The sequence below is a fragment of the Tiliqua scincoides genome, chromosome 2 (assembly GCF_035046505.1).
Source record: "Tiliqua scincoides isolate rTilSci1 chromosome 2, rTilSci1.hap2, whole genome shotgun sequence".
NCBI classification, from domain to species: Eukaryota; Metazoa; Chordata; class Lepidosauria; order Squamata; family Scincidae; genus Tiliqua; species Tiliqua scincoides.
The window spans coordinates 99,528,488-99,546,490 of NC_089822.1; the positions used below are offsets into that span (position 1 = coordinate 99,528,488).

Here is an 18,003-nt window from a genome sequence, read left to right on the forward strand (position 1 = left end):
CCCTGCTGGATGGTGGTAAGGAAGTTACCATTCAGCTCAGCAGAGTCAGAAAACTCCTTTTTAAGAGAGGGCTTCGGCCCACATCTTTCTCTCTGGCTCCCCCTCCAAGGACACAACACATCTGGGTCCTCCACACCGGACTCCCCCTCCCCCCCATCCAACTGCTCTACAAGACAGGTAACTATCTTGCGTCTGGAACTCTTTCCCTTCTTCCCCCCCTTTTTCTCCCCTTCTCTCCCCATTTTTAGTCAGCAACTGGGTTTGGCAGACCAGGGACCCCTAAAATCCTTCCCTACAACCTTTCCTTTTTCTAATTTCCTCGGATGCACCAAATACTTTTTACATGCAACCACCATGAAAGCTAGGTACACTAGATTCAGGTACTAGGACCAAGGAACATACTTATTTTTCCATGTGGTTATGTTTACCTTTGTGCTTTTGTAATAAAGCTATAATCTTTTATTAAAAGTTATCTTTCTCCCAGTTTCGTTTTTAAGCTAAAGGGAATTTCTCTGCATTACGCCGTCTTGTTATCCAGCCTGCGATCCTGAGGTTCCAGTAAGGGTAGTGTACTAATTCCCCTAAACAAAACAGCCCTTTTGGTAACACTAGCTTATCTGTGGGTTTCAGATCTTAAAAATGGAAACCTTGATTAATGTTATCCATGATTAGAATTGAGGTAGCCATTTCCTTTAAGTGGAGTTACAAAAGGAAGGAAGAACACTTTTCTCTGATAGGAGGAAGTGCACATTCCTCCAACTAGTTCCCCATTCAGTTGTTAATCCAGAGTCAGTATTTGCATCATCACCAACTCCAAAACTAAAGGTTTTGAGAGAAAGTGAAAATGAAGTGGCAGCTTCAGTTATAGCTGTGCCACACTTCTGGAACACAGCAGATTCCGTTAGGCAACTTTTGCACAACTTGTGACCTACTAAGCAAATGTGGCGTCTGTGCAGTTGTACATTTGGGAGCTGGGCATTGATCATGCTCATCAAAGACTCTTGTACTGTTTGACAGAGTGGTATTTGGATTGATGATTCGGTATACAACAAACTAATTCTGCAAGAGATCCCAGTGATCAAGAGCAGGCTGGAGTGTAAAAAGTGTTGCCTGCCAAATTGGAAATATTTGTCATTTTGTTACTGTTCTTGGAACATACCAATAAACAATATAGTTCTCCAGTTGGCTGATGAGACCTACAAAGAAAGAAGAGAGGAAGTTGGGCTGTAAGGATTGTGCTTATGTAAGGGGGGGGGAAAGCTGGTGATCAGATTGTGGAAGGTAACAATGTTCATGTGCAGGTGATGTAACGACAAGAATGTTTTTGTGGATTATTTGATTATATTTTAGGGGAAAGCATTAAGTTCAGAAATGCATAAGAATAGAAACAAGTACTGTATACTCAAACACAGTCAGGCCAGTGCAACATTAGATGTATTTCTTGTTTATGAAGATTATCAATAATTAAGAGGGATTGATAAAAACAGATCACTCTGGCAATGATGATAAGCAGCAATCCATCAGTGCTGTTTGTTTCTATATTTAACTGTGCGGTAGTGTCATTGCTTCCAGCTATTTGTGAAGATTCATTCATTAATAATCGAGTCTTCAACATTGCATATATATATTGCAACGTGTTTCATCATCAAGAAGCAGTTGCTTCCTTTTTGTAACTCCACTTAAAGGAAATGGCTACATCAATAACTAATCTATAACTGCTTGCTTTGGTCAGGTTCATGCTTTATATCATGAATAATGGTAATGACTTTGGATTATTTTAGATACCCTTTAGGTGACTTATGTCTAACGCTTGTTTCAGTGGGAGAGAACCAGTTATCAGTGGCTTTTAAAAGTAATTTGCTCATGCATGATGAGCCATATTTTCTTGTTTGCAATGAACATTTTACTATTTTATTAACATGCAAGGCAATCCAACCATCAGAGACTTTGGCTAGAAATAATGCTTTACCTGAAAGCTTCACCCATATATTGACAGATATACAACAGTGTAATTTCTCAAGGGTGCAATTCTGATGCCATTTGCTTCTTTGTTGCTGTTAACGAGAACTTTCTGTGGAAGATCTACTCTCTTGGTTCAGTTTGGCTTTCCTGTTTATGGCAATTTATGGCACAATTTATGGCAATAGTAATTGCCATCTCTGGTAGGTCTTAAAAGTTTACCAACAAGTAACTCCTTTGATATTTCTCCCAGCATACCAGTTATCTTAGTAGTAGTAGTAGTAGTAGTAGTAGTAGTAGTAGTAACTTTATTGTCATTGTGCTACAGCACAACGAAATTCATGCACCTTTGAGCATAAATATATACTACAATTCCAACAATCACACTCTACACACTCACCCCACGCATTCTATACGACATGCATCATAATATAGAAACAGTATAACAGACCATAATGCCCAGGAGCAGGGTAACAACTATATCACCTTATTCAACGTAATTATGGCTGTGGGATAAAAACTGTTCAGGAATCTTGTGGTGCTGCTCTAATTGTTCTGTATCGTCTACCCAAAGGCAACAGTTCAAAGAACTTATGAGCTGGATGGAAGGGGTCTCTCAGAATACTATGTCATCCAGTCACATCTTGATCCAGGAGGGAGGTTATCTTCATGGGAGGAGAGCATGTCCTTTTACAGAGGGGAGAGGAAACAGGACCTAAATCTTACCTGTGAAGCTATCACAGGTTAATTGCCACAAAACTGCTGATAAGTCTGAGTTACCATCTGATGTCAACTCAAATACTTTTCAATGGTGCTAGTTCACATCCTACAGTGTTGAGTAACCAAGTGATGGGGCAAAGAAGTAATGAATTAGCCTAAATGATGAATTTAGCCTAAGTAATGAATTAGCCTTTGTGTGAATTAGCCTAAAAATTGTTTTGTTTAGTGTTTGGAATCCCATATTCAGGATACAACACTGGGTATGTGTAATATTGTGGGCAGAGTACACATGCTGAGACAGATCACCAGCCCCAGCAAGCAACGTGCTTCCACAGGAGACCCACATTTCCCAAATGTGTGCAATCAGAGAATCACATACTGCAACATGGCTGCAAGTTATAATACATTGTTTTATTTTTAGAAAATTACAATAGAAAAGTACCTTTTGAACATTAAAAAAACAGCATAGCCGAAGTGGAAACATTTTCAGTTTCAGCCATAACAGAAGGAAATACAGAAAAATCAGGCTAAGTCTCTCATTTCTTTTTAGTGTTATTCAACCACCTGCAATCACATTTTAATGTTCAAGTCATTTACTGTTTTTTTTGGTTCTAAGGATGGATAGTTTTTCATCCCTTTTATTGCATCTTTTGCGATTGTAAAGCTTCGATTTCTTGACAATTGTCTGTTCTTATACAATACTGTATCACTGAGATACTGGTCCCACCCCAACCATAGGCATTAACCATATTTGGTGGAAAAGCCTACTTGTTCAATTGGCCTCCTTTTTGAACAAGCCAGTACAGTTGGATGTACCAGCATTTTACAGAAGGCATGGGATGGCTACAAAGGAGAACAGAGTTTCTACTGAGAGATTTCTGGTAGGTGGAGCTTGTCATGCAAGAATGAGGAAATCTACACCTGCTGAAATTCCTTCCTTTATGCCAGTTAATATTGAAATCAGCCTAGCTCTCTGAATTTTTGGCACATGGAAATGCAGGCTGAGTTTTAAACACCAGAAACAGCAACTGAGGAAGAAAAAGGGTTTGGTTTTTTTTTGGATGTTTGGAGAAAATTTGAATTTGGAAAGTAAAATTATCAACTCTTCGCTTTGGAAAGTGAAATTATTGACTTTGCAATGCTGGCTTGAGGCTATGATTTCATTAAGTATGACTGCAGATGATTCATGAAATGGACAGGTGGAAGAAGGTTTTTGTACCTCTGTCTGAACAGGTACCATCTCTTATATTTTCATATGGCTCCAGTAAGTGAGATGGTGCCCCCAAGGAGCAACAGTAGGAACGCATGGGGCTGATGTACATAATCATAAAGGATAAGCAATTTAAGCCATTGGATCCAGACCAGTGACTGCACAAATGACACAAGCAATTACTCACAGGCCCTCAATGAATCATTGTCTAATAAGCAAGATGTAGCTCAGAGCAACTGTAATAGCTGCTGGGGCACACCTCTCATATCACACACAATCCAAGAATTGAAATGACGCATCTCTAAGTATACTGTCTGTAGTATAACCTCTAGCAAAATGAGCTTGGCCAGTTCTGTATGGATACTATACCAACTAAGCTGAACTGTGGCTTCTTCTAACCCACTGTCATCTCTTCTGTACGACTAAATACACAATTTCTGGGGTATTCCAGTGTCTCACCTGTACTTGGTGTGTAACAATGGAGGACAGTAGAGCAAAATGGCTTTGGTTTGGTTTTTCATATGCAACAGCGTCTCGCAAAGCCACACTGGCATATTTACAGAGAGACTGGAGGTTCTGGTAGCATTTGAAAAGTACAGTCTGCTACTCAATAGAAAAACAGTGCGTGTGTAGTAAGCAGTTGGACACACCAATCTTGTAATCTGGACTGAACAAAAAAACCCTGGCTTATGTGGAGTTGGTGTTGGAATCAATTTGAGTTTTTCTGATCCACAGTCCAGCCAGCCTCCAACCTTCCCCATAGGTATTAGATTATGCTGTTACCAATTTCAAGCAGCTACTAGCATCAGTCCTCCCTGTATGGAGAATGAAACCATGAGCAAGACAGCTTTTAAAAAAAACATTTGTTTAAGAAGTAGACAATGGACATGTTGGGTTTTATAGACAACACTTGCTGCAAGGTTCTTGTATCCAAAACCGTTCTCACCTTCAATAGGTGTTTACATTTTTTGCCAAGTGAACATATACATAAGGTACACAATGGAAATGATATGCAGAGACATACCATTTTCAGTTACAGCTGCATTTTCTAATGTAACAACCATGAAAATGAATGTGGCCATCTCTATGTTCCCCTTCCATTAATGCTTCTCTATGCAGTTATATACCCAAATAAGACTGCACGGAAAAAGTTCAGCTATTCTGAGTGTGGGAACCAGCAATCGGTAAAGACATTGTCTTTCTGATTGTCTTGCTCAATATAATTTGGCACAATTGGGAGAAACATGTACCACAGGAACACTTCATATAACACACAACATCTCAGGCTCCCACCCAGGACAACCAGAATGTCTATAAAATTTTAACAATACATTTAAGAATTTGAACAGGTTTAAAAACATGCCTTGAACATGCAGCTTACAGGAGAGGGGGGGAAAGAAATCTTAATTACACGCATTCAAAAGTCAAGCACATAATCAGTGATCCAACCCAGTGTAAGATCCTTCTAACTTACAACGCTTTGTATAAAAATACTTGTTCTCTGTTGTTGTGTTTGAAAATACCTTTTCAACCACATCTTCACTCATGCATTAGAAGTCACACACTCTCTTGCTTAAAATTTTATACAGTGTAGAAGAGGAAAACATTATTACTACTTGGTATTCTTATTTTATGTCTAGGAGAGCAGATGTGTGATAGAGGCTGTGGCAAAGTCTTGAAGGAATCCAAGCTCGTGTGAGGTCTTTCAAGCCTGTAAGGAAGATATACCAATTAGAAAGAAAAATGAGCTCTTAGAATAGGGAGAGAGTGAAAAATCTATGGGCTGGGTCCAAAGCCACCTGCAGTTCACTCAATAACCCCAAATTAATCATCTAGGCTGGGAAAAACAAGCATAATGTATGGGGGCCTAATTAGGCCTTTTAAGGGTCCTCTAAACGTAACAGCCTTTCTGGATCGAGCCAAATTGTGGAAAAGTTGAATGGCTCCTGGAAACCTACTGCACTGATGGTCCAACACATGACACCCCTCTCTAGGTTTTCTTTAAAAATCAAGGAACAATCTGTAAGCATAGGAAAACAGAACTGAAAGAGCAACAAAGGGATGCATACATGTCCATCAGAGATATTTAAATTTTGTATTGCAAAACTCTGTTCCAAATTATTTGTGCTTTGTCAGACTACTGTACATTTTCTTATTACAACCCCCATGTATGAGGCAGTCTGAAAATCTGCTGGTTAAATTGCAGCACAAGACAAAAGGTTAAGCACAGGTGGTGAAGGAACACACATCAATAGGTTTTGTTAGTCTGCTCTTCTGCCGCCTTCCTAGGTTGTCCTCACGAACAAGCAGGGCACTGCTGGATCAAACCAAGCATTAATCTAATCCAGTTCCTTGTTTTAAAGGAGCATCCATTCCAATGCCTTTGGAGAGCCCAAAAAGCAAGACACAAGCCCTCCTCGGCCCCAGCATGTGTTGGTCAGCTATTAAGACAGATGAGGGAGGTCATGTTGGACAGACCTTGGAGAGGGATTAATGTCAAAGACTGGTCACAACTCTGTATCTCCATGGTTGGCAACCTTCAGTCTCGAAAGACTATGGTATAAGCCTACAGCACCTTGTATTCCCATGCGGTCTCCCATCCAAGTACTAACCAGGTCTGACCCTGCTTAGCTTCCGAGATCAGATGAGATCGGGCACGTGCAGGGTAACAGTTGCTGCTCCACAAATCTGGGTATAAAGTGGGACTGCTTCATAGAATTATTTGTTATATCGGCCATTGGGAGGTGGGGGTTAGGAAGGACAAGATAATTATTGAGCCTGCCACATTATAGCAACTGCAGGTGATGGTAGGAAAATCTGTAGGGCCACAAGCTACAACAGAAGAAGTTATGCTCTATATTAACTCACTAACAGCAAATTGGTGGTGGTACAGCAAGCCCTTGGCAGCATTTCCCATTGGAAGGTGTTTTCTCCCAGAACTGTCAACTTGATTCGTACAAAAGGAATGTACAAACAGTATTAGTTAGAAGTATCCCATGGACTTAATGTGATCATGATGGAGATACAAAAAAGGACTTAGGTGGGCACTACTTAGCTATTAGGATCATTTGGCATACTTAAAGTACAGCATATTTTCAAGACTGTGTCTAGACTTACCCACCACACTGTAATTTTGTAGATGAAGGTAAAATACCAGTAGCGACTTAGGAAGAACACATTAATACCCACAAGACAGATTGTAGCCGCCATCACACACCTGGTACCTGTGACAATAAAATACATGCACCATCAGAAACACTTCGTCACCTTTTTAAGATGAAATGGGTACAATGAACTAGGTCCCATCTCTAAAGCTATAGAAGCTAAGAAATCATTTCTTTCAAACATTTACAAGGAAGGTATAGTGATGTGGCCGGTTAGTCTACCACACACTTCCCCTGAAAAATTTAACTTTCCAATTTGTTTTTAAGCTGAATCATAGATGCCTGATACACAAGAAACAGCTTAAATGCCATTTAACACTTCCATGCACCTGTGGAAGACTGATCTCCCACCATAATTAAGGCCATGATAGTAGGTGACCGTGGGCAATTCTCTAAGGACTCCTTTATACATGACATTTCTTTTACAGCTAAAATAATCACACAGCAGAACACTTGTGTATAATAAGTAAGTTATAAATGCAAGAGTTGTTTTTTTTTTGAGTGCACAGATGGAGATATTGATATATGGTTGGCTGCCCGATCAGTGTATCTACTCTGAAATACTCTTCAAGCCTTGTTTCATTGATAGGTCACTTGCTACTCTGGCTAAGAAAAATTTTCACACAAGAGGTTAAAACCAGATATCCCAGGATCGCGTTCAACCCACAGATCAGCTGAATGGCAACAGTTTGTAGCTTGAACTGTGTGTCAAGAATACAGCTGTTAGCTTATCCTGCATACTTGCAAGGTAGTATGTTTTGGGGGGGCAGGGGGGAGACACCATATGTTCTGGTCAATAGTTTACAAATACAGGTTGAGCCTCATTATTTGCATGGGTTCCATTCCAAGCACTCAGGTGGATAGCAAAAAATGCACTATAGCAAATCAATTTAAAAAACAAAGTTTCTTTGTGATTTAAAAACAGCCTTGCTGACCTTCGTGATGTAAGATAAGAGTCATTAAGAAGACAATCCATCAATCAGTCATCCTCCAAGCGCTTCACTAAGTCCCTCCCTCCACCAATGCAAAGGTGCTCAGGGGGAAGGGAGGAGTTCGCTGGAGAGAGGAGGATTGATGGATTGTCAGCCAGCTGCCCTCTCTCTCTCTCAATGCTATTGTTAAAGGACTGTTCAGGTTTTTAAACTGATTTTAAAGGGGTGCATTTTTCCCCTTCTCCAGGGATCAGCACATTCCTTCTCATTTGCAGTGGCCATTCATGTTGAGTCAAATCTGTGTATAAAAAAATCAGTGTATAAATAGGCTAGACCTGTAGTGCTAAGTGTATATGACCAGTTGCATCTTTTAGCCATGCTCCTCTCTTTGATTGTATAAATGTCTTTATCTGTGTTTTGTTGCATGTTAGTTTGAAAACTACCATGTGTGCCAATTATGTGGAAAAGCCAGTGCAGTCTAGCATCAGGGCAAGAACGCTCCCAAACTACTGAAGTCTCATCTGGACCTTCTACCAGCTTGTGTTCCGCATTGCAGTGGCTTTATCAGTGGAATATCTTTGTCTTACTGCCTGTTTCCACTAGAGCCAATCCTGGCTCCATCTTGCATCTATTTTTTAAAAGTGGAAATTTCTCTTCCGTCAGATAGGCAGAAGCATTTGCGTCATCCCCTCAAGTTTGTCTAGGCTGCTACGCTGCTTTCAGTAGTGACCAGCTCAATACATCTGGAAAGCTCATGAGCCAGGCATAAAGAAAACAGCTGTCTCTTGCTCTCAATGAGGAAATATTGAACCTGGAGGGTCCCTCTGCTGCTTATCGCTAAAAGCCACTGATAGAACTTACCTCTTTGAATTAGTGTGAGTCTTTCCAGTGAGTCTCTCAGGGCTGAGATGGCTTGCTAAATGCCACACTGAACTGCAGTGAACATAGAAAGGCGACTCAGCCTTCTATGCAGCTTAGGAACAGGAGTTTTGTTTTTAACTGTGAAGCTTAGCAAGTCATAAAGTGGTTAGGAGAGAGAGCAGGCAAGATGAGTGTAGTGCCTAGTGGTTAGTGACCAGCACCCACTATTTTGCTGCCTACTCCACCCTTTTTATGAGGTAAACTGAAAAAGGAACAAGTAGCTTGCTGCCACCCCATGAAACAACAAAACCCAGATAGAAGGAAGCCATCTTTCTCCCCCCTCCTGGAAGGAGCGAGCACCCCCTCCGAGTCAAAAGGAGCAGGAATGCTACAGGGGCCAACAGGTGAAGCACTTGCCTGTGTAACTGATGGAGGCAGAAAGGGGCATTCTGCTAGCTTGCTAACTCTGGGCTTGTCCCATTCACTTCAGCCCTTAAACTAAAGCCTCATTGCCTTTTCTATTCCTCAGCTTCATGAGCAACAATGGGAGGTGCTCTTTGTGTAGGGATGTTTAGCTCCAAGCTGTGGTTTTACTGCATGCTAGCAAGGGATCAGCGGTCAATCTGGGTGGGTGAACTTCTTTACTGGAGCATTTAGGGGAAGGGATGGCCACGTGCCACAAGGATTCACACCTCATTCTTCCTTGCACCAGCCTGAGACTAGCATGAAAAATAACCATTGCTTCTCTGCTGAGCTTACAAGAACTGCCACCTAAGAAGCATATCTGGACATGGACTGCTATAATAAACTCAGCAAAGGGCTTTTTCCCCATTCAGCAATTAATTTCATTTTCCAAGACACAGCACAAGCGGCTACATTCTATGCCTGACCATGCACAATGTGGTCTTGATTTGCAAGTGTGGAAAGACTGAAGGGGGGAGGGAAGAGAGTGCAGAAAGCTCTCCGCATTCCCAGCCTCATGTGCTCACTTCAACAGAGATGCCAACTATTGTCCTACCCAGCTGAGCAATTGCAAAACATTTCTTGTGGGGACAGAGGTTGTGTTGTTGTTGCTCAAGAAGGAGATGCAGGGCAGCAAGAGCCAGCTCAGATTCATACAGCAGCAGCACACTTAGCAAGCAGGCCTTGCATGTGGGTGGAAAGCATCTCTCTCGTGTGCACAGATTCTTTTACAACTACACAGGAGGAGGAGAACTGCCCTGCATGGAGGCAGAAGTCCATTGCCAACAAATGACTAGAAGTGCGCACAAGCAGGACATGATGATGGCAGCTGTCTCCCCTTTCACCCTATACTGCTTTCGAATATGGGGGTTCCACCAAGCTATCACTGGCAAGGCTTCATGAGGGAGTGGCCATATTGTCACATGACTGGAAAGCTGTGGCTGCAAAGATGAGAAAAACCATGGCCTGCTAACACTTCAGGCCAAGATGCTCAGAACCCTCCTCTTCCCTCTCTTTTATGCTTGCACCTGAAATTCAGCACTGGGCTGATGTTCTAAGGACTTGCAAGAGAAAGTCTTGCCCCAGAAAACTAACCTCCTTGATTAGCATGCACTTATCTGAGGGCCGAAAGTGGAGCTGGGCATGAGAGATCTGCCCAGATCTGTCTAATCAGATCTGCCCTAGAAGTTGGGAAGGGGCTGCAGCTCAAGATAGCTGGCATCCCTAAGTAGGGCTGGGAAAAGGACCCTGCCTGTCAAGACACTGCCAGCCAGACCAGTGGTCTGGCAGAGTAGGCAGCTTCAGGTGTTCAGAGTGTAATTGTAGCTTCTCATCACTTCATTAGACAGTCAGCAAAAGTTTACTAACTTTACTAATTTCTTGGCCTAACTCAGCCAAGAAATGACCTCGCGTCAGCCACCATCACTTAGCCTAATCTATTTCCCAGGGCAATGGTGAGAAAAAAAATACAGACAGAGGGGCTGCATACACCACAGTGAGCTCCATGGAGGAAGGACTAGGCTGAACAGGATCTCTCTTCACCTTCCTTTACCTCCTAACGTGGCTCCCCCTTCCTATTCAGCAGGACAGAAAAAGGCCTGTCACGTTATAATCACCTTCTCAGGAACTGGTTTGCCCAAAAGTTGCTTCAAGAAAGGAGGGGGAGATAATGGGCCAAGGTCTCAATCTCCACTCTAAAGAAACTTGCTAGCAGGCCACGTTACCACAGCCATCACCTCCCCCCCACCACATCCTGCTTTTGCAGCTGTGTTTATAATTGGGGGAGGCAAGAATCAATCCTGAGCAGTTTGGCTCAGGGGCCACCAGGTGTTGAGCCTGAGCCAACTCCCTTTTTCCCAGGGAATGGGAGGGACTAGCACTGAAAGAGCTCTTTCATCATCATGCCATTAATCCATACCTGTCCTCTGTGACCAGGGCCTCAAGTCACCTTCCTTGTGCCTTCAATGCCTCCCTGACTCTTGCTCAACATTATTATTTTTTTCTTTAAACTTGTGCAGAAAATAAAGGTCTTCCCAGATTTTTCCCACCTTAGATTTCATACAGCTCACAATGATTCCCAGGAGAACACTGCCTATACCCGGAAAACCTCTGTCTGTAGGGGTGTTTCCCGCAGATAACAGCACAACTCTCATCACATGCCCCTGTGATGCAGCTTTTCACCTGCTCCCTCCAATGAGGGTTGCTTTTTCGACCCTGGGCCAGTCAGTCATCTTCTCTCAGCCTCACTGACCTCACAGGTCAGTGTTTATCTTCCTCACATGAAGATAAAATAGGAATAGGAAAGACAATGTTTGTTGCCCTGACCTTTTTGGAGGAAGGGTAAGACATAAGCAAGACAACAACTTGTACAAGAAAAGCTGTATGGCAAATGCTAGAGCTGAAGTTTTCAAACAGTTCCAGAAGCCTTGGGGTTCTGGGAAAGCTTATTGGGGGCTCTCCCACGAGAAGACAGCTTGCTCTCCAGTATTTATCTCCCTCTGCAATAGGAAGAGGCAGGTGAGTGTGGTGTGTTTTATAAGGTTGCCACAATTCATGCACCATGATGATGAAGCCCAAGAGATGCCTATGACTCTGGATCAAGTGGGCCTGCAATCTAGATCCAGAATCCTCTGTTATCCATGGTCCAAGGCAGGGGACATACACTGAAGTGAATGGGTTCTCCACCAGCCGAGAATCTAAACCTTCTAGACTAGCAGTCAGGACTGTGGGGCTTGAAACATTGCCTGCACTTCTGGAGCCAGAGTTCTCCAGAAGAACAAACTGCCAATCTGTGCAGCTACCCTGTTTCTGTCCTTGCTAGTTTCACTTTTCAACGTGGCTACAGTTCATTTGCAGCCTAGCATCCATCTTTCCTATTCTTCCCCCCACATACCACCCCATCCTTCAATAACCCTGTGTGGGCATAGGCACAGGCCTACAGATACTTGATTGACAATTCACTAACCTTGACCTGGAGTCAATTAAGCTTCTATTATTATTTTTTTTTCCAAGGCAGATTTGTTTTTCTTTAGATTTGATTTTCTTTAGCGAAGAATGTCAGAAGCAGGCAGGACGGTCTGTGTTGCGCAGCCCCTTTGCCCTAGCCTAGAAAAGAGCAGCAAGGGACACAGCGCTGTTTGGACATTGCTTGGTTTTACTTTCAGAGGGTCTACGGAGCTGTCCGTGCACGAACCTCAGGCAAGATAGTCCTAGCACTCTTCGGCCAGACTGGTCCATGTCTTGGTCAGATTGTGGATCAGGTTCAAGTCCGTGGAAGGACGCTCAACCAGTCTGCAACCCAGGCCGTCATGCATCCCTCCCCTATACCACAGCTGGAAAATGTAACACACAAAGTGGATTCTCCTGCTCAAGTATTCTCTGACCAGCACTCAGTTTGCCCCACTGAAAGAGTGAAGAAGTTTCATTTACTAACCACGGAAGATGCTGCATCCAGATAAGCTGTGCCCAGTTAAAATCTTAGTGAAAGGCCCAGTTCCGGGCACTGCTACCTGAGAAGGTGGGTAGCTATAAAGAGAAGCAAGGCCATCCGGGGGTGTGGCACTCTCCCCAAAGAACTCCCCTTCCTACAGAGGTTTGCTTGGTTGGGTCTCTATGTAGCCAATCAAGACTTTTTGAAGTATCTTTTCAAGTATCTTTTCAAAAAAAGTAAGACTTTTTTTAAAGTATCTGCTGGCTATAGATTTATGCATTGCTGGCTAGGCTTCCACAGTCTTTCAGTGTATTTATTGATTTTTATTTCAATATATGATTCCTATCAGGCCAGCCCCCAACTCTATCTCTTGCCAGTTAGTCTAGGGCAGCCATTTTCAACCACTGTGCCATGGCACACCGGTGTGCCGCGAGTGGTCCACAGGTGTGCCACAAGAATTTGGGGAAGGTCATTTATTATTAGGGCCAATGGGAGATGTGAGCCAGCACTGGCAGCATGGTGTGCCTTGTCAATTGTAAGAAACCTGGGGGTGTGCCTTGACCATTTTAGTGCCTTGTCAGTTGTGCCGTGAGATGAAAAAGGTTGGAAGTCACTGGTCTAGGGAATAGTTAAATGAGGTACAACCTTGTTCCTCAGAGATCTTCTCTCCATAGGAAAGTCCAAGACACATATTTTAAGAACTCTCAAATACTGAACAAGCCCCATGATTATGTGAATAGTTTATTTAACAAATTCTTTTAAAAAAACTAACTCCTTTGAAGGCCACAAACATCAGGACTGGCATGGAATCGTTCCTAAAAAAGGAGGAACACGCAGCATAAGAAATCATGCTTCCAGTTGCGTAGACCAGCATTTCTCAAACAGTGGGTCAGAACCCACTAGGTGGAAAGGGAAGGGGGGAGAGCCGATTTCAGGTGAGTCATGTAGCACCAAGCTCAGTCACCATTGAAAATACAGGGTTCAGAGCTGCTGGACAGGTTGGGCTCCTGGTAGAAGAGAAGCATGGTGCTTTGCCTTGAATAGGTGGGAAGGTAGGATGCTGGAAAGAGGGAAGGGCTGTGTGGTTAGAGAAGGCTCCAAGTATGCATTCTGCTTTAAACCTTTTTTGCCCAACATTGCATATGCACAACAGGGACCAAATGTGTACACCTGTGGGCCGGGCAAAAATGGGTTAACATCTGAACTGGAATGTTTGAATTCCAAGTGATGCAAAATAATAGCACAACTGCGCTGTGTAATGGGACCTTTGGCTGATTGCAGCTTAGGCTTGAAGTCTAGATTGACAATGTCACTTCCGGCCATGACATAATTTCCAGGTAAATAACATTCAGTGGGTCCCAACAAATTATCATTTTAAAAAGTGAGTCCCAGTGCTAAAATGTCTGAGAACCACTGGCACAGAGTATACCCCCAATGCTGGCTCCACAGTTGTGACAAGGCAGGTGACCAACAGAGCAAGGCAACAGACTACATGAGCAGCAAGTAGTCTGGTAACCCAAAAGGGATCATCACCAAAATAGCTGAGCACAACATTCCAGGCTTTCCTTAGCAAAAGGGGTCCTTTCTGAGGGCGGTGTCCTGTGGCAGTTTGACATCTTTCCTGCTCCCCATAGCTAGCTAGAGCAGATTCTATGCTACTGGATTTGCAACTAAGAACACTCAATTTTTTGTGATAAGAAGATTTGGCAGTTCCAAAAGGTTGCACAGCATCCACTGTCAGTTCACCTGCCTTTTATTTGTTCCATCAACCCAAATAGGCGGAAGAATCAATGTTAGAAAATCCAGACCTTTATTTTGATCCCAGCCATACTAATTCTGCAGTGAAACACCAACACAACAACGCTGCCTGTTTCAAGTTTGCATTTATGAAAGAGGTACATGTTCAGCGAAAAGGTTTTCTGGAATCAACAACAGAGTGTCTTTCCTTAGGAAGCAGTTGGAGATTAGTTCCTTTCAGAAGGGATATGCCTGGGATAGGGAGAGAATGTCTAGCAATGAGCAGAAGTGAAAATAGCCACGGGGTCTTCCATCTGCTCTACCAAAAAAAGCCCCTATAAACAAAGGAATGCCTCCAGCACTCCCCCTAGTGATTCTTGGGAGAAGCTTTACACAACACATTTTCCCACCGACTTACACAGTATTCAGCAGAACTGACGGGACTTCCAACCCTGAGAAGTAGCCTCTGAGGGAGGGAGCCATCGCATCTGAAAGAGACAACAAACAAAAACCCAGAAGTGAGACAAGAACTAGAATGCGCCAAAGCCCTTGAGAAACTGGGGTCTTCAACCTTTCCAGATGTAGGACTCACCTTTCAATCTCAAAGAGCAACACAGAAACAGGATTAATTGCTTTTACAGATTAATGTCCATCTTTCTGCTTCTCCCTCTAGTGCAGGGGTGCCCAAACCCCGGCCCTGGGGCCACTTGCGGCCCTCGAGGCCTCTCAATGCGGCCCCCTGGGAGCACCCAGTCGCCAATGAGCCTCTGGCCCTCCGGAGATTTGTTAGAGCCCACAATGCCCGATGCAACTGCTCTCAGCGTGAGGGCGACTGTTTGACCTCTCGCGTGAGCTGTGGGATGAGGGCTCCCTCCATTGCTTGCTGTTTCACGTCTGTGATGCAGTAGTGGCAGCAAAGGAAAGGCTAGCCTTGCTTTGTGCAAGGCCTTTTATAGGCCTTGAGCTATTGCAACACCTTCATTCATAAGTTCATCTTTAATATATTCATTTATGTAAACTTATGTAAATTTATTCAGATTTGAAATGTAAATTTATTCTCTTTCCCCCCCAGCCCCCGACACAGTGTCAGAGAGATGATGTGGCCCTCCTGCCAAAAACTTTGGACACCCCTGCTCTAGTGCAACAGAGCTCCTGTGCCACTGAGAGATGTACAGGAGAGGAAACTCTGACAGACGCACCCTTGCCATGCAGGGGTGAAGAAGAAACAGTTGTTGACCTAAACCTAGAAAAACCTAGTGAAATGCAAAGGATCAGCCATATATACAGTACTTCAGAGTTCAGCAGACTAATGAGCCATACCTGAACAGAGAAGAAGTTTGCAGAACTGATATTTTGCCATTCTTAGGAGAAGCAGAACCTTCAAATATTTTGAAGCTGTTTTTTCAACTGTAAGTTGTTTTACTTTGGTCTCACCTGACATGGAATTTTTTGTTGTGAGAAATTTTCCATATTGCATAAGAGTCACTTCATAAATAGTTGCGCTACACATATGGGCCTTGTAACATTTTAGAACACACTGGACCTTTGCCACAGCATCAATTCTAAAACAAAGCAATGTATGATGACATACTTCATGAGGGGCAGGAGGTCTGGTCTAGAGGGGCAGGAGGTCTGGTCTAGAGGGTAGAGCCTTCATTTGCCTGAAGATTAACATCCACAAGGTCGCCAGTTCGAGGCCACCGGCACCGTGCGACCTTGAAGCAGCTGACAAGCTGCAGCTGAGCTGTTCCATCTGCTCGGAGTGTGGGAGGATGGAGGCCAGAATGTTAAACCAGATCGGAGTGTAACACCTTGAATGTAGTGGTTCTTGAAAGAAAGAACCTTCTTTCAATTTGTAAAAATCCCTGTGTGGATTTAATAAGCCTGCCTATGTAAACCGCCTTGAATAAAGTCTTGAATAAAGACCAAGAAAGGCGGTATATAAATACTGTATATTATATTATATTATTATTACTTGTGTTCTGAGCTTATTTCCTGTAAGCAGAATTAAAAGCAAAGAGAAGTTTGATGCTAGCAATCAAAGATGGCAGAGTTTTGCCAGCCCTGCTTATCCCAAGAGGTCACACGATCTAGAATTGTGAATGTTCACAATTGCTTTACTGTAAATTTCAGCGCAGCTAGTCCAATCCTGCTTATGTAATTTGCACCCCCCAGTTAAAAACATGGGGCATACACCAGCATACCTCCTTCAAGCATTTTAGAAATGAAAACCAGAGGCCTAAGAAGGACCTCTGGAAACATCCTACCAAGTATTAAAAATCAAGGTGTGGTACAAGTTTTCCACTCAGTATCACTCAAAACAAAGCGTGTTCATATGTTGAGGACAGTAGATATATGTTACACCTTGCAAACATTATTATTATTATTATTATTTTATTAATTTATATCCCACCTTTTTGCCCTATGGGCACACAAGGCGGCCTACAACAATTAGCTCCAACAAATACAAAATTAAAAATTAACAATTAAAAACGATAATTAAAACTATTTACAAATAATTTACAAACATAAGAGGAATCATTAGTATCCTGACTATATGTGGGTTCAGATGATGCCAACTTCACCATGGAGCTACACCACTTGTAGTGTCATTTTGCAGGAACAAACAGCGGTCATGGGTCTAGAACAGGGGTCTCCAAACCCTGGCCCAGGGGCCAGATGTGGCCCACGGCAAGCCTCTATCCGGCCCGCAGCCAGCCTCTGATCCCCTGAGAGCCTCTGATCTAGATGACCAAACACAACCAGAGTTGTGCTTGTGGGGTGGGAGAATGGGGGTCCATTTAAGTGTGTGTTTTATTTCTTGGGCTGTGTTCATTCTTGGAGAAGTCCTGGACATTTGAGCCCATTCATTTATTCATTCATCTGAGTTCCATCTCTAATGTGTTTATTTAAATTTTCCATTTAATTCTTTTTTCTGACCCTTGACACTGCTCCAGATATTTGATGTGGCCCTTCGGCCAAAAAGTTTAGAGACCCCGGTCTAGAAGAAAGTTTTTAGAATACGGAAGTAGATCATCTCTGATCTAGACCAGCCACCCCATTCTTCCAATGCTCCAACTCCAACTGCACTTTTCATTTAGACACTTTCTTACCAACTGTTCCATCAAAATAGTTATAAGACTGTTGTATTCAGCAATAAAAGCAATATAATCAAAGCCTTCCAGCTACTCTGATGGTGACTGGTGTCAATACACAGTGATGCTAACTTCAAAATATGCTTATTTCTACAACCCAGAAAGCTATTTAATCTCTCTCATTCACTCTCCGCAGTAAAGAAGTAGTTTCAGCCAAAGATACACTCAAAACCTGTGGATATGGGCATGTGCAAAGTTCTCCACCTCTTGATTTAAAAACGTCTATTTATTCACAAATTACTCAGAATGATGCAGAGCTGGTGTAGCATTGCAGGTGCAGTATAGCGGCAAGTCAGGACTTCCTCAGTTCGAATTGTGCCTCTGCCACAAACCCACCACAGGTAAGTGCCTCAGCTCCCCAAGTGCAACATGG

General features: G+C 43.0%; 1 protein-coding gene and 1 pseudogene across 1 annotated transcript in view; both read right to left on the bottom strand.

Annotated features, from left to right (window-relative positions):
* Positions 1-6,452: 6,452 nt before the first annotated feature.
* Positions 6,453-6,569, bottom strand: LOC136642678 (5S ribosomal RNA; annotated as a pseudogene).
* Positions 6,570-7,023: 454 nt separating this feature from the next.
* The window catches only part of RBPMS (RNA binding protein, mRNA processing factor), a 109,242-nt gene continuing 98,262 nt past the window's right edge, over positions 7,024-18,003 (bottom strand). The window contains exons 7-8 of the mRNA XM_066617594.1: positions 14,894-14,963; positions 7,024-7,113 (exon numbers count right to left, since the gene is read on the bottom strand). Coding sequence (XP_066473691.1) covers positions 14,901-14,963 — 63 coding nt within the window. The 3' untranslated portion in view covers positions 7,024-7,113; positions 14,894-14,900. The remainder of the gene's footprint in view (positions 7,114-14,893; positions 14,964-18,003) is intronic.